The sequence below is a fragment of the Balaenoptera acutorostrata genome, chromosome X (genome assembly GCF_949987535.1).
Source record: "Balaenoptera acutorostrata chromosome X, mBalAcu1.1, whole genome shotgun sequence".
In the NCBI taxonomy this organism is placed as follows: Eukaryota; Metazoa; Chordata; class Mammalia; order Artiodactyla; family Balaenopteridae; genus Balaenoptera; species Balaenoptera acutorostrata.
In genome coordinates this window covers 15,465,107-15,480,370 of record NC_080085.1, presented here as the reverse complement: position 1 = coordinate 15,480,370, position 15,264 = coordinate 15,465,107, and the positions used below count along the sequence as shown (strand labels likewise).

The 15,264-nt window shown below is 41.6% G+C and overlaps 1 protein-coding gene across 10 annotated transcripts in view; it reads left to right on the top strand.

Annotated features, from left to right (window-relative positions):
• The first annotated feature begins 1,768 nt into the window (after positions 1 to 1,768).
• Positions 1,769 to 15,264, top strand: part of SCML2 (Scm polycomb group protein like 2) — a 112,603-nt gene continuing 99,107 nt past the window's right edge. For 8 of the 10 annotated variants that reach the window (XM_057538156.1, XM_057538158.1, XM_057538153.1 and 5 more), the window contains exons 1-2: positions 1,769 to 1,872; positions 13,531 to 13,576. In XM_057538156.1, coding sequence (XP_057394139.1) covers positions 13,555 to 13,576 — 22 coding nt within the window. In that variant the 5' untranslated portion in view covers positions 1,769 to 1,872; positions 13,531 to 13,554. Of the gene's footprint in view, positions 1,895 to 13,530; positions 13,577 to 15,264 lie in introns of all 10 variants that reach the window. The other 2 variants (XM_057538157.1, XM_057538151.1) reach the window with 1 other exon arrangement.

The window sequence follows — 15,264 nt, the reverse complement described above, 5'->3', positions numbered from 1 at the left end:
ATTACATTTTTAGAATAAGGGCTTCAGTAATTTCATGGAAAATATGGGAAAGAAATATGGGAAGTAGACGAGGCATCCCTGAGACAGGCAATTTACAATCAGAGTAGTATTTCTACAACTTAAGAAAGGGTCCATACATGTAAAAGAGGCATAAATGAGAACTCAAATCTTTCATAGAATGTAGAGATGACTTTCAAATATTTCAATTGCATCCGGATTAGAAAGACAATGGCCAGTAATTAAAAATTTGACTTTCCCCCCCCACCTCCCGCTGTAGCCCATACTAAGGGTTTGCTAAGATTAAACTTAAACCTGTTTAATTTCTTTCTGTTAAGGGTACCTTTCTGGCTCTTAAAAACATTTTCGAACCTTCATCTTAGACCATTTCAACATTCCCTCCTATGTGATATATGTTATACAACTGATGGACCAAATCTTTCTTTAATATTTGCACATCAATGGGCTAGTTTTTCTATTTTTGCCTTCAAGTTTTCTTGAATTTTGCATTAACATTTACTTATTCATTTTTAAAGGATGCAAGAACAACTAGAGCAATTTGATCTTGTGCCATTCGCCAGTGTTCAGATACAATAGAAAATAATTTGGCCCTTGTTTAGCATTGCAAAAGTTGTGTCGTATGAAAATAATTTTATTCTGCATTGTAGAGAATGGCTATATTCCGCGGGGTTTTTTTTTATTTTAGGTTCCGATTTCCGAGTTATGATTTAAAAAATACTCATGTCCTATATACTAAGTTAAGCAGATCACGGATGCAAAACCTCCATCCGACTTTTGAAAAGAGTTGTAGAGAGAGAGAAGGCCTGCCAATGGTTTACTTTTGGCTAACACAGCATGTTGTATTATTTTTCAAACAAAAGTTTTAAATCTGCCTATACCCAACCTAACAATGAAGAATGGGAAGTTTTTCTCTGGATTTCTGTTTGCTACATTTTGTGCGGAGAGATTCCTTTTGGAGCTTTTTTTACGCCCGCCCTCTCCCCCTTGGTGCGACCTCCACCTGCGCAACCGCTCGGTCCGGGGCAAGGCGGATAGGGCAGAGGAGACCCTAAAATGCACTCTCGAAGACGCTCCCGAGCACGCTCCCGAGCACCCTGAAACCTGTAAGCAAATTATTTTACTCTCCAGGTTAATCTAGTTCTCGTTAGCTCAAACCAGGGTTTAGAGGAACAACTAAATCCGGAATGTGGAGCTGGAGGGGAATGCGTGGCAAAAACCCATGGGAAAAAAAGAAAAGCTGTTTCAAGGACTATGCTGCAACCCGCGAAGGAGTGGCTTTTCTCAAGCTGCTCTAACGAGCTGCTTTTTCCTTGCTCATCGAACTTGCTTTAGTTCTTAGGGAAGCGCCTGCCTTTTCGGTGCGTGGCGAGGGTGGGCGGTGGCCGAGAGTCGAAGTCGATGGCCAAGGGAAGCGAGTTCCCCTTGGATGAAACTTGACGCGGACCCTGGGTTCCCAACTGGGGGTCCACCACGGTCTTGGGTGCATGGGCTGCGACTGGCTTTTTTTTTTTTTTTTTTTTTGGCGGGAGGGCAGATTGGGGCGGGGGGAGGATGAGGGAAAACTGCCAAGGGCTTTCCCCGAGTCGCAGAGTCTCATCGCTCGCCACCGCCCGCGCGGGCTTCCGTCTGAGCCCCGGGCTCTGGCCCCGCACGCGGCCGCGGTCAGAGGGCAAGCTTGCGGCAACCCCAGGGCACGCGGGCAGCGGGGCGGGGGGCGGGGCAGCGGTGGCGGTTGCGGGGCATGCGCGGCTCCGCGCGCGGCTTCTCAAACATGGCGGCGGCGGTGTGAAGACCGGTACCGGCTCGCTGGACCAGTGTGACAGAATTTCGCTCTTTTCACCGACGAGACTCGAGGTGCGTGGCGACTCCAGGCCCCGTGAGTACCAGAGAGGCGCAGCTGTGGCGTCTGGGCTCTGGTCGTTGTCCGCGGGCGGGTGGGAGTCCTCGGCGGCGCGTCCCCCGCGAGGAACGCCCCCTCACCGCCCCGCGGGGTCCGGCCCCAGCTCGGCCCGGCACTCCGGTCACCCACTCTCGGCGGCCTCACCCTCTAGGGCAGAGCTCCCTTGCCCCTTGGCGGCCTCACCCCCAAGGCCGGGGCTCCCCTGCCCCACGTAGCGCTCTCCGCGACGCCCCTCACACTCACCCGGGGCCCGGTCGCCGGACACCGGCCCATCCCGCCAGCGGCGTTCGGGCGCCGGGCCTCTCTTCCCCAGTCGTCCCCTGATCCGAATCACGGACAGCACCCTCCAGAGCATCCTCCGGCCGTGGATGGGGCCGAGCTGGGGTCCCGGGACAGCGCGGGTGGGCGGCGGGGCTGAGGAGTAGGGATGATTTTGCGTGGTCTGGGCTGAAACTCGCCCGGGAGCCTTCCGGGGACTTGTGAGATAACTTTTGGAGTTTGGGAGGTAAACGTCAGTGCGGAAGGATGCGCCTGTGGCCGAGCGCGGGCTCGGGTCCCGGTGCCAGGTGTCCGTTGGACTTGCGGCCCGGGGCTCCAGGCGGTTGGGTGGGGAGCAGCGCCGGTGGCTCGCCCTCGGGGAAGAAGCGGGGCGGGAAGGCGTGGCCCGCCCTGGGGGTGGGGTGCGGGTGGGAGTGGGGGCCGGAGAGCCGGGCTCCAGCTCTCCCCAGGAGCGGAGAGGCGGCCGCCGTGCTCTCGCGGCATGACTGGGTCAAAGGACCACTGTTGCCTTCACTTTGAGATACCGTTCTCGCTTTTTCCACCTGGATGTTGGTTGTGCTACACGCTAGTGTGAATCGCCAGGGGGAGAGCGAGTAGGCGAATTTAATAGATTTTGCGTCTTGAGGTTATACGTTGCTTTGAGGGCTGAGCTGAAAATTCGCGCCGCCTTCCCCTCGCCCCCCCACCCCAAATGTTAGGGCAGCACAGGTATTTAGTTACAGGTTCCCGTTTAAGGTCTTGATTTTTTTAAAAAAAGGTTTTAATACGTTTGTCGTTCATTATAAAGTGTGATTACAATTTGGTGTTAGCCTCTTCTTTGAAGAATTAGAAGATTAACATTTATGACGTACCTATAGGGTGACTTTAGGACAGACATCTCTAGAAATGAATGGGTCGGTTTGGAGGGGAAAACTGAGGCAGGGAAAGTGAATACTTCTTTCTGATCATATGATTTGCGAAATTATTGGAGCTGGTTTTCTTCCGGAAAACAACTGCAGATGCTGCTGCATTTTTTTTTTTTTTTAGACTTTTACTTTTTTTTTTAAGTATTTGTTTTTTTTTAAATTTATTTATGGCTGTGTTGGGTCTTCGTTTCTGTGCGAGGGCTTTCTCTAGTTGTGGCAAGCGGGGACCACTCTTCATCGCGGTGCGCAGGCCTCTCACTATCGCGGCCTCTCCTTGCGGAGCACAGGCTCCAGACGCGCAGGCTCAGTAGTTGTGGCTCACGGGCCCAGCTGCTCCGCGGCACGTGGGATCTTCCCAGACCAGGGCTCGAACCCGTGTCCCCTGCATTGGCAGGCAGACTCTCAACCACTGCGCCACCAGGGAAGCCCTGCTGCATTTTTAATGCTCCCAGAGCTATTCATATTTCTATTTTGGGGAAAGAGTATTATAAGATGTATAACATTTATGGAGTACAACTTCCTATGACAAGCAACTGTATTATAACAATAGTTCATAGACTCATATTTAATTTTTCTCAATAACAGTGCTTGGAAATGTTCTTCAGTAATGACAGTTTTGCCTTTCTTGCCATTCTTTTTTTAAATTACGCGTTAAATAATGTATTTCCAAGGATGAATGTTCTTTCACTATGTTTGTGGTTTTGTATATTTAATGGCAGGAATGTGAAAATAGCTTTTGGAATTGAGTCCAATTGGGATTTTGAGAAAAGTTTGAGTTCTCACCTGATGCCTTGTATTTGTTTGGCTATGTCTTTATCCATATTCTTCAAAACAGTCGGATAGAATTTTTTATTTTTAATTTATTTTATTTATTTATTTTTGGCCGCGTTGGGTCTTCCTTGCTGTGCACAGGCTTTCTCTATTTGCAGCAAGCGGGGGCTACTCTTTGTTGAGGTGCGCGGGCTTCTCATTGCGGTAGCTTCTCTTGTTGTGGAGCACGGGCTCTAGGCGCGTTGGCTTCAGTAGTTGTGGCTCGCGGGCTTCAGTAGTTGTGGCTCGCAGGCTCTAGAGCGCAGGCTCAGTAGTTGTGGCGCACGGGCTTAGTTGCTCCACGGCATGCGGGATCTTCCCGGCCCAGGGCTGGAACCCGTGTCCCCTGCATTGGCAGGCGGATTCTTAACCACTGCGCCACCAGGGAAGCCCCGGAGTCAGTCTTAAAGAGGTGGTTTTTCTCATGAGGCAGTTGGTCAGTCTTTTTGATTTATGCTTCAGTCAGCACATTTTTATTAACTATCTGTGCTGCCTGTAGTATGGGGTTCAGTTCAACCTACTGCTATGTGTGCTGGTTTCTGGGGGTGTTTAAGGCTTCCCATTAGTAGTTTATTCCTGAAAATTTCAAGGTTGTAGTTAAAATCAATACAAATGTAGAACAAGTAGTCCTCTTATTTCAATGGCAAATTCAGGGAGTCAATGTTTTGGTCACAATTCTCGAAACAAAATTTGACTGTAACTGTGAATTATTTCTGACTTATGTAATATTAACTTTGTGCCTCTTTTGTTATGATTATGTTGATATAAAGATATATTTTTATGAGAGATTGTTTTCTGGGTCAAACAGGTAACATACTGGTTAGGTTTGAGAGAGAAAATGAATTACTGGTATAAATTGAAATCAGTATGGGCTCTGGATAGTGGGTAGTTTTTAATGCTAAGTAACTTTACTTCTATGACCAAGAAGTTTAGGCTGTAACAAGATATGAACTGATAATTTAGAGCACTTTCTTTTTTCAGAACGTTTCAGAAATCTCTCTGAGCTAAAAAATAACAAGGGTTATGATGGTCAGCTATAAGCCAGATGTGACTCTCATTTTCTTTTGGGTTTGTTCCTTTTTAGCTGCCTGCCTGTTCCTCCCAGATGCTTCCTATCGCCCCTCTTCCTGCCCCTGTTCCCTTTGCTGTTGGTGTCTGTTTCCGCATCAGTGAAATGGTCAGGGTAATCCTGCACTCTCTCACTGAGAAATAATTGATGATAGTAAAGTGCCTTGAGAAGGCTGAGTAAATGCCAAATTTTTTGAATGAAAATGATGTAGCCCCTTTTTCCACTTAAGGAAAATCCAAATCCCAATTTTAGTTTGAGCTCTTGCAGGGTGGGGAGAGAGGGAGGGAGGAGGAAAACTTCACTTGAATATTTTACTGCCCCTCTGTTTGGGTTACTAGAAATGACTGTTGGAACTTTGGTAACTGGAACACTGGAGGATGCAAAGGATCCTCTGCTATTTGAGTTATTAGTCACCTCTAGTTTTTTTTTTTTGCCGGGTTACTCTGCTGCTTTTTTTCCCTTTAGGCCAGGTCAATTTTCATTCCAGTTGTGAATGGAAATCTGAGGTCATGTTCTCTATTAGGTCACCTCCCTGGGAGTCTCATTGTCTCCTCCTAGTAATATTCCTGGGTTTTAGGATATATAAGATATGAACAAAGTGAACTCTGCTAGCCATCAACGTTAGAGCCATGAGGCTATGGTATGAATATTGGTCTGCCATTGCCAGATATTTTGTAGTTTGGAGTGAGCAAATCAAGTGCCCCTAAGAATTTAAGGAACATTATTAGTGTCTGAAAATTACTACATAATATCTTAGAATTTGAAGTGATTGATGATTTCAGGAACCAAAGACGTGGAAATTTTGAAAATGGCAAATGTTGGTCATTTTGAAAGAAAAAGTTTACCCTTCCTTGGCTTGGAGTCTTTTTTTGTTTTTGGCTGTGTTGGGTCTTAGGTGCTGCGCGCGGGCTTTCTCTAGTTGCCGGGGGTTTCTCATTGCGGTGGCTTCTCTTGTTGCGGAGCACGGGCTCTAGGGCGCGCAGGCTCCAGTAGTTATGGCGCGTGGGCTCAGTAGTTGTGGCTTATGGGCTTGGTTGCTCCGCGGCATGTGGGATCTTCCCGGACCAGGGCTCGAACCCGTGTCCGCTGCATTGGCAGGCAGATTCTTAACCACTGCGCCACCAGGGAAGTCCCGTCTTGGAGTCTTAATCTTTATAGTCCTTTCGTCTTGGGGAAATAAATAAGAGAAACCACTGCTCTTAGACTAAAATAGGTTGGTATAATTTAGTGATAAGTTTTCCAGACTCTAACTAATTTGAGCTTTGGTTACTCTAAGAGTAGAAATGACTTTACTGTAGCGATAACATCTCATTTTTTAAAAGATAGCAGAGATGACCATTCTTAAAGCAGGATAACTTTAGAAAATTTCAGAAACCATCTATGATTTGAAATATGCATATGTTGTTTGGTTTTCATGAGTAAGGCATTTTTGCTTATTTTGTCTTTACGTTGTCTAATAAGTAAACCTTGGCTACCTTAGAAATAATACTACTTGTGATTTTTATGCTAAGTGATTTCTACTAAACATATATCCCTAAACCTTTCTCTTACTTTCATTTTTTAGGCATGTGATGGAAAGGTTTTAGCATAAGAAATGAGAATATCTTACAGTGTTAACAGTGAAAGATTTGAGGCTCCTATAAGCAGTTTATATCATGGTGCTGTTCAACTGAATTTCATACTCATCTGACATAGACTAGGTGAATTCATTATTTAACCAAGGAGTTAAAAAGAAAAAAAAGATAAGCTTTGTATGAGTAATGAGCTGGGAAACATTTGAAGGTAGAGAGCATTTGACTACCTACTACTTGTGACCTGTGTTTATGGCTGTGGCTCCGCCCCTTCCTAAGTTTATAGGAGCAAATTGTTGTAAGAGCGGAAAGAGAGTACCCACCTTTTGTGGTAACATGCCATTGTAAACTTCAGGAGGGGCAGATATATTGCAATTTTAGGGCATATCTTGAGGATGCTTTCTTTTCTCAGGGGAAAGTTGGTGGAACTCTCTTCGCTTTTTGGGTTTAGAATACATATTTGATTTTTCTCGACCTCTGTTTCTCATAAGGATTAACTGGTGTTGAATTCCAGACAAACAGCTCCGTTTGCTTGGTATGTACCTTGTAGCCTTGACATAGTCTTTTAAGCAAATGTATTGACAAACTTCTTTTAGTTTTAAATTAAGCAGTGAATGAATCACGTGTTTATTTTCTGCAGTTCTCTTGCCTCTCTGAATACAGTTATAAACTTGTGCCCTTTGCTGTGAAACTGCCTTTTTTTTTTCTTTTGAAAGATGTTAAGTATTATTTGGAGTGTTTTCCAGTATACTTTAAAGTTATTTGAAAAGTAATGTTCATTATTCTCTTTATTTTTTATTAATTTGGTAGAGTTTCATAAATCTGTTCAAATGAACTACATTGTCTTTGATGGTTACTAAAAGAATTAAACTATAATACTCAGTAATTTAAATACCTTTGTATATTGCTTGGCTTTAGATTAGAAACTCTGATTTGAGATTTTTTGTGCTGAGGTTTTGAGAGGTTGTAGAAATGTTTAAATGGGTAATTTACTGACACCTGCCTCATGTTTTAAGCATTGTCAGGGATGTTTAGTTTTCTGGTCACTTCAGATTGTGGTTTATTGCATGCTTTTCTGTAATCTGTTGTCTAGCAGGGATTGTTGTTGTCATCATTTCCATTATTTCTTGTAGGGCCAGTGTTAGAAACCATAAATCTAGACTGCTGTGATAATAGGAATGGGCTGTAACCTGACCCAGTTCTTTTGTCAAAATGTCGCACTGAGAGCTGCCTGTGGTAAATTGACATGCCCTGCTATTAACTTCAGTCCTCTGCAAATGTCGGTGGGCAACAGGTCTTTGGGCAATTAGCCTGTGGCTGTGCTTTAAAACCTTAGGAATTAAAAAAAAAAAAAAAAAAAAAACCTTAGGAATTTACAACTATAAACTGGGATTTTGGCAACCCTTGACTTGTTTTTCATTTATCTGTTTTCTGAATGACTCACTTCTTAACTAAATGCATAGCATTCACATATATTGTTTTAAAATTGTAAGGGATTAATTATTTAACTTGGAGACTATTATTTATTTATTTATTTGGCTGCGTTGGGTCTTCATTGCTGTGCGCGGGGTTTCTCTGGTTGCGGTGAGCGGCGGCTACTCTTCCTTGAGGTGCGCGGGCTTCTTATTGCAGTGGTTTCTCTTGTTGCAGAGCATGGGCTCTAGGCGCGCGGGCTTCAGTAGTTGTGGCACGCGGGCTCAGTAGTTGTGGCATGCGGGCTCTAGAGTGCAGGCTCAGTAGTTGTGGTGCATGGGCTTAGTTGCTCCGCGGCATGTGGGATCTTTCTGGGCCAGGGCTCGAACCCGTGTCCCCTGCATTGGCAGGCAGATTCTTAACCACTGAGCCACCAGGGAAGCCCTGGAGACTATAACTTTTTAGATAAATTAAAAATTCTTGAAAATAGTTGTTTTCTTCTTGGGTTTGCTTTAACACAGAAAAAGATTAATTTCTAAGTCGTTGGGGGTAGACTTTACTAAAGCATAATTAAAGTTGCTCCTCCAGAAGGCTTGATTTGATACATTCGCACTACTAAAAATGTTCATTCTTTTAAAAAAAATATTTATTTATTTATTTGGCTGTACTGGGTCTTAGTTGCGGTGTGCAGGATTTTTTAGTTGCAGCGTGTAGGATCTAGTTCCCTGACCAGGGATCGAACCTGGGTCTCCTGCATTGGGAGCGCAGAGTTTTAACCACTGGACCACCAGGGAAGTCCCTAAAAATGTTCATTCTTAATATTGACTATTCACAATTCAGAGATGGAATCTTATTATTATTATTATTATTTTTTTTTTTTAAATGTTTCCTTTTTTTAAAAAAAATTAATTAATTAATTTATTTTTGGCTGTGTTGGGTCTTCGTTTCTGTGCGAGGGCTTTCTCCAGTTGTGGCGAGCGGGGGCCACTCTTCATCGCGGTGCGCGGGCCTCTTACTGTCGCGGCCTCTCCCGTTGCGGAGCACAAGCTCCAGACGCGCAGGCTCAGTAGTTGTGGCTCACGGGCTTAGTTGCGCCGTGGCATGTGGGATCTTCCCAGACCAGGGCTCGAACCTGTGTGCCCTGCACTGGCAGGCAGATTCTTAACCACTGCGCCACCAGGGAAGCCCGGAATCTTATTATTAAAAGTAATTACAACATTAGAATTTAGATTTTTTCTGATTACATTTATAAATATATCAGAAAATGGGGAAATTTTTTTTTTTTTAAGAAAATGGGGAAATTTGAATACTAAGTAAATAGAGTAGATGCTTGTGAAATCTTAAAGTGATGAATCATGTCCAATTCAACAAGTTATGTATAGCTGTGCGATGGGTATCCTACAGTTGTCCCTCTGTATCTGTGGGGTATTGGTTCCAGGACCCCCTCGGATACCAAAACCTATGGGTGCTCAAGTCCCTTATATAAAATGGCTTAGCACAATCGGCCCTCTGTATCCGTGGGTTCTGCATCCATGGATACTGAGAGCCAACTGTATACACTTTGTAAACCTGTTAAGATAATCATCTTACCAGGAGCAAATTTTTAGTTAGAAGAGCCAGCTTCTCTTTGTCAAAGGAAAACGTATAGCTATAATATATTTCAATTTAAATCAAGTGCTTTTGCATTTAGGTATAAATGTGAAGTACTTCTTGAAATGAAAGTAATAAACTATTTTCAAGTCAAAATGAAAAACTTAAAGGTGTTGTTTTATGCAGTTAATTTAGACTTCTCTATCATTCTCTTGCATATTGACTGAGCAATAAAGAAGAACTTTTTTGTTTGTTTTTCAAATTTGAAAACAGTGTCTTTATAACAAGATAGACTAAAAAAGAAAAAAAGTTCTACCTGTGTTATTTCATTAATAGTCTGTGGTGAATTATGTGTGTGTATAACTTTAGTCACTTCTTTCAACCTTTTCTTTAAAACTACCAGCAGACGTATATGTAAACCTCTTTTAGCCTTGAAACTTCTTATACTATTGATTATGCTCAAGGGGATATAATGAAATATTTTTGCAGTTAAATTATTTTGTGTGTAGGGACTGTGTCTTTTCCCTTTTTTGTGAATATTGGTTTAAAACGCATGTTTTAGTTCAAACTGCTATGTAGTTGCAATTTGTAAACTGAATTCTCGTACAGCATAGTATATCTACTTGTTCTTCTCCCTGGAAAAATACCTGTAATAATAACACATTTGTACTGGGGCCTGTCTTTTTGAGACTTCAAACATCCTAGAAATCAAATTCAGAGTAAGAAAAATGAAGGTGTATCAGATGTTGGGAAGGAGGGAGGTGTGGGGAGTGGGGGACTATCTCATATCTCACAGAACTTTCTCCTTGGCCCACTGATCTAGATTTGTGGGTAAACTAAGACAGCAGAGTAGACATTGCAGGAAAGAATGGAGAACAATGACAGCCAAAAGAAAACCTCACCAAAATTATTTTAAAAAACCACAATGTTCTGGGACTATATGGTTTAGGTATAAGTATACTGTAGCACAACAGATTTACTCATTTAGCAAACATTTTGGGGGCCCTACTATGTGATAGACATGGTGGATAGACACTGCAGAATACAAAGGTGAACCAGACATGATACTGCCCCCAAAAGCTTATCTAGTAGGGGAGATAAGGCATGCACACAAACATGTGTGAGGTGGTACCTCATTGCAGGTTTTTTTTTTTTTTTTTTTTTTTTTTGGTATGTAGATATGTTCCAGCACCATTTGTTGAAAAAATAAGCAAAAAACCAAAACCATCCTTTCTCCACTGAATTACCTGGGCACTTTGTTGAAAATCTATTGACCATATATAGGTGGACCTTTCAGGACTCTCTGTTCTGTTCTATTGATCTATATGTCTGTCCTGATGCCAATACTACTCCATCTTGATTAAACAGTACCTTTGGATAAACAGAAAATTTAATCATGGTTAAATCCAGTTTCTCTTGTGATTAGTGCATTTTTATCCCTATCCAAGAAATCTTCCAACTTGTGAACATGGTACATGGATTTCTTTATTTAGGTCTTCAGGAAAAGAGTATAAAAAAGAATGTATATATGTGTATAATTGAGTCACTTTGCCGTAGAGCAGAAACTAACACAACATTGTAAATCAACTATACTTCAATTTAAAAAAAGATAAAAAAAGATTTGGTTTTAATTATTTCTAAACATATATTTTCACCTTCTAGGATTTACAAAATCACTTACTCCACTAATGGGAGGAATTGATACCAGTTGAGATTCAGAACTCAGTTATGGGTTAGAGATTTTAGAGAAGGACATAGGAACCTGGGTATATCTTCTATGTGTGACCCATCCCTCAGTTTTTTGAACTGAATCCCTTTGTGTAGTAATGGGACTTACTTTAATGTAATTCACAGCTTTTTACTTTCTGACTAGAGTTGGTTAAGTGCCTTTGTTCCCTACCTGGATTACAGCTCATCTCCCTTTACTTTCTGCTTCGATTCAGCACTCTCTGTATATTTCACTTTTTCTTTTGCTGCTAGGCTATAGTCCTTAATTGACAGCATCTTCCCAGTGGTATCAAATAGCCAATCCATTTAATTATTTCAATCTGACTTTCAGAGGAGAAGTCTGGGAAGGAAAGATAATGCTTTGCAAGTCGTCTGTGTATGGGTGGCTCCTGAGAGACTATAGAGGGAGATGAGAGCCCAGAAGGAACCTGAGCAACTCCAGCATTTCATAATCAAGTAGAGGAGGCAGGCTCTTCTTTAGTGTCCACTCATTTTGTACCTTCAGCCTGAAATTCCTCTCTCAGTCCTCTCTGCTCATTGAAATGCTCGCCTTTAAAGTACCAGTTTACCTACCATTTCCTCTGAGAAGGCTTTTATATTCCCAGTTCACAGTACCTCCTAACTTCCCAAAGAGCCTGTATTTTATCCTGCTTTGTTAGATAATTATTTATTTATTTATCTGATCTGATAATTAAATCTGATCTTTTTTTCTATGAGTTTGTTTCTTTCTTTGTTTTTAAAGTGTAATTGACCTACAACACTATGTTAGTTCCTGTTACACAACATAGTGATTCCATATTTCTGTACATTTCAAAATGATTACCACGATAAGTCTAGTTACAATCATGATCTGTTACCATACAAAGATATTACATAATTATTGACTGTATTCCCCACACTGTACATTTCATACCTGTGACTCATTTTTTGCAACTGAAAGTTTGTACCTCTTAATCTCCCTTACCTTTCTCTCTTCCTCCCAACCCCTTCCCCTCTGACAACCACCTGTTTGTTTTCTGTATCTATGACTGTTTTTGTTTTGTTTTGTTTGTTCATTTGTTTTTTAGATTCCACATATAAGAAATCATACAGTATTTGTCTTTGTCTGACTTACTTCACTTAGCATAATACCCTCTAGGTCCATCCATGTTGTTTGCAAATGGCAAGATTTTATTTTATTTTTTATGGCTGAGTAATACTTCATTGTGTATATATATCACATCTTCTTTATCCATTCATCTGTTTATGGACGCTTGGGTTGCTTCCATATCTTGGCTGTTGTAAATAATGCTGCAGTGAACGTAGGGGTGCATATATATTTTTGATTAGTGTTTTTGTTTTCTTTAGATAAATACCCAGGAGTGGGGTTGCTGGATCGATCGTACAGTAGTTCTATTTTTAATTTTTTGAGGAGTCTCTGTACTGTTTTCCATAGTGGCTGCACCAATTTGCATTCTCAACAACAGTGCACGAGGGTTCCCTTTTCTCCACACCCTCACCAAGACTTGTTATTTGTTGTCTTTTTTTCCTTTAATTAATTAATTTACTTATTTTTGGCCGTGTTGGGACTTCGTTTCTGTGCGAGGGCTTTCTCTAGTTGTGGCAAGCAGGGGCCACTCTTCATCGCAGTGCGCGAGCCTCTCACTATCGCGGCCTCTCTTGTTGCGGAGCACAGGCTCCAGATGCGCAGGCTCAGTAGTTGTGGCTCACGGGCCTAGTTGCTCTGTGGCATGTGGGATCTTCCCAGACCAGGGCTCGAACCCATGTCCCCTGCATTAGCAGGCAGATTCTCAACCACTGTGTCACCAGGGAAGCCCCTGTTGTCTTTTTGATAATAGCCATTCTGACAGGTGTGAGGTGGTAAGTCATTGAAGTTTTGATTTGCATTTCCCTGATGACTAGTGTTGTTGAACATCTTTTCATGTGCCTATTGGCCATTTGTATATCTTCTTTGGAAAAGTGTCTGTTCACATCCTCTGCCCATTTTTTAATCGGGTTGTTTGTTTTTTTGATGTTGAGTTGTATGAGATATTTGTATATTTTGGATATCAACCCCTTATTGGATATATTATTTGCAAATATCTTTTACCATTCAGTAGGTCGCTTTTTCATTTTGTTGATAGTTTCCTTCACTGTGCAAAAGCTTTTTAGTTTGATGTAGTCCCATTATAGCTGATTTGTAATAATACCACCGTTCAGAAATGTATTACGTTAAAAGGAGGTAGTAATTGATTTTTCACCTTGTAGGAAAGAACACCAGAGAGGGATACCATGGGGCAAACGGTGAGTGAAGGTAAGATTTACTTGTCTAAAGATGATAAATATTTTCAGTTATTCATTGGGAATGAGTATCTTTTGGTAGATTGAATGTTTGGGGGGAAAAAAGCCTTTTTAAAAATAAAGTTATAGAAGACATTAGGTGCTTAGAATTGGAATTTTAGAACTGAATAGCTATTAAAGGTAATCTTGTCTTCCCTTCTTAGTTTTATAAATGAGAAAGCTGACACTGAGGGAGGTTAAGTGAACAGGTCATATAACAATCTGTGACAGCCAAGATCACAGTCCAGATTTTCTTACTCTAATATGGGTGATTTAAAAAATGCTTCATCCTGTCCTGCTCTAGTGAGAAGTTTGCTCACTGTCCCATGAATATGCCACACTCATTTGCACTCTCTGTTTTGAGTTGTATTTTCTTTCCCGTTAATACATTCTTCATACCTTTATTGTTCTAAATCCTGTTCTTCCTTCAAGACCCAGTTTAAGTATTCTGTCTCTCATGACTTTTTCTCTGGCTGCATGCTGAATGTTGTGCTCTGCTATTTCCATTATTGTCAAGTGTATTAGTTTAGTATAGTCTCTGTACTTAGATTCTTAGCTTCCCTAGAGCAGGAACCAGGCCTTTATAATTTCACTTTCTTTCCTATTAGAAAATCTTACTGTAGAACTATTTAGTAAATATAAATGTGTACTGTCTTCATACTAGCCAAATTATTTAAATAGAGAGCAGCCCATACATCCCTCTTGAGTGTTCACGTATGTTGAAGAGTCACTGAGTCATAACCAGAAAGTAGATCTGTTACCTTAAATGGTACACCTGGCATCATTCATAGATTCTTTTTTAAGAAGCTTGTCACTTGACAATTCAAGCATCAGTAAGGGTAAAACAGCAATAGATGGAAACACATCAAGTGTGGTTAAATTCGTTAGTTCATAATGATACTAAAAAACAAAGCAAAACTTATTTGTCATCTGTGGAGAATGGTATGGATACGATTCTTTTTTCTTTTTTTTTTTTTTAATTTTTAAAAATTTTTGGCCACACGGCATGTGGGATCTTAGTTCCCCGACCAGGATCGAACCCATGCTCCCTACATTGGAAGCACAGAGTCTTAACCACTGGAGCGCCAGGGAAGTCCCACGGGTACAATTCATTATTTTGAAAACTAGAAAATAAAGGAAAAGAACAAAGTGTTGATTGTGACTTCCCTTTGTGAGCTCTACCTCAAGGTAACTGAATGGTTGAAGAGGGGAGGTTTCTCTCTATAGAAGTTTTCTGGCTAATAAAGACAGGATGATAATTAGAATACCTCCATTTTACAGCCACTAATGAACTAATGGATCTAGGCAATAATCATCCATGGCGGCTCATATCACAAAAAGAGCGAGAACTAGGTATATTAGGAACCCCCTGTGAGAAGTACCTATGAAGTCATCTTCTCTCCTCCTCCCAAAAAAGCCAAACCTGAATCTGGTTAAGCTCTTCTGGCTCGAAATAGCAATACAAATTTAGAGAAAATATAAGGACCAGAAGAAGCCAGCATCATGAGGAAGTGGTCAGCAAACTCCAGACTGGAAATCTCTGAACTGGTATCATCGGCAAAAAAATTGCTAGGGGAAGGGGGAAAAAGAAGGAGGAGGAGGAGGAGTCTATAGATCAAAAGAAATTTAAGAAATGTATCTGCCATTGCTCTGTATGGACTT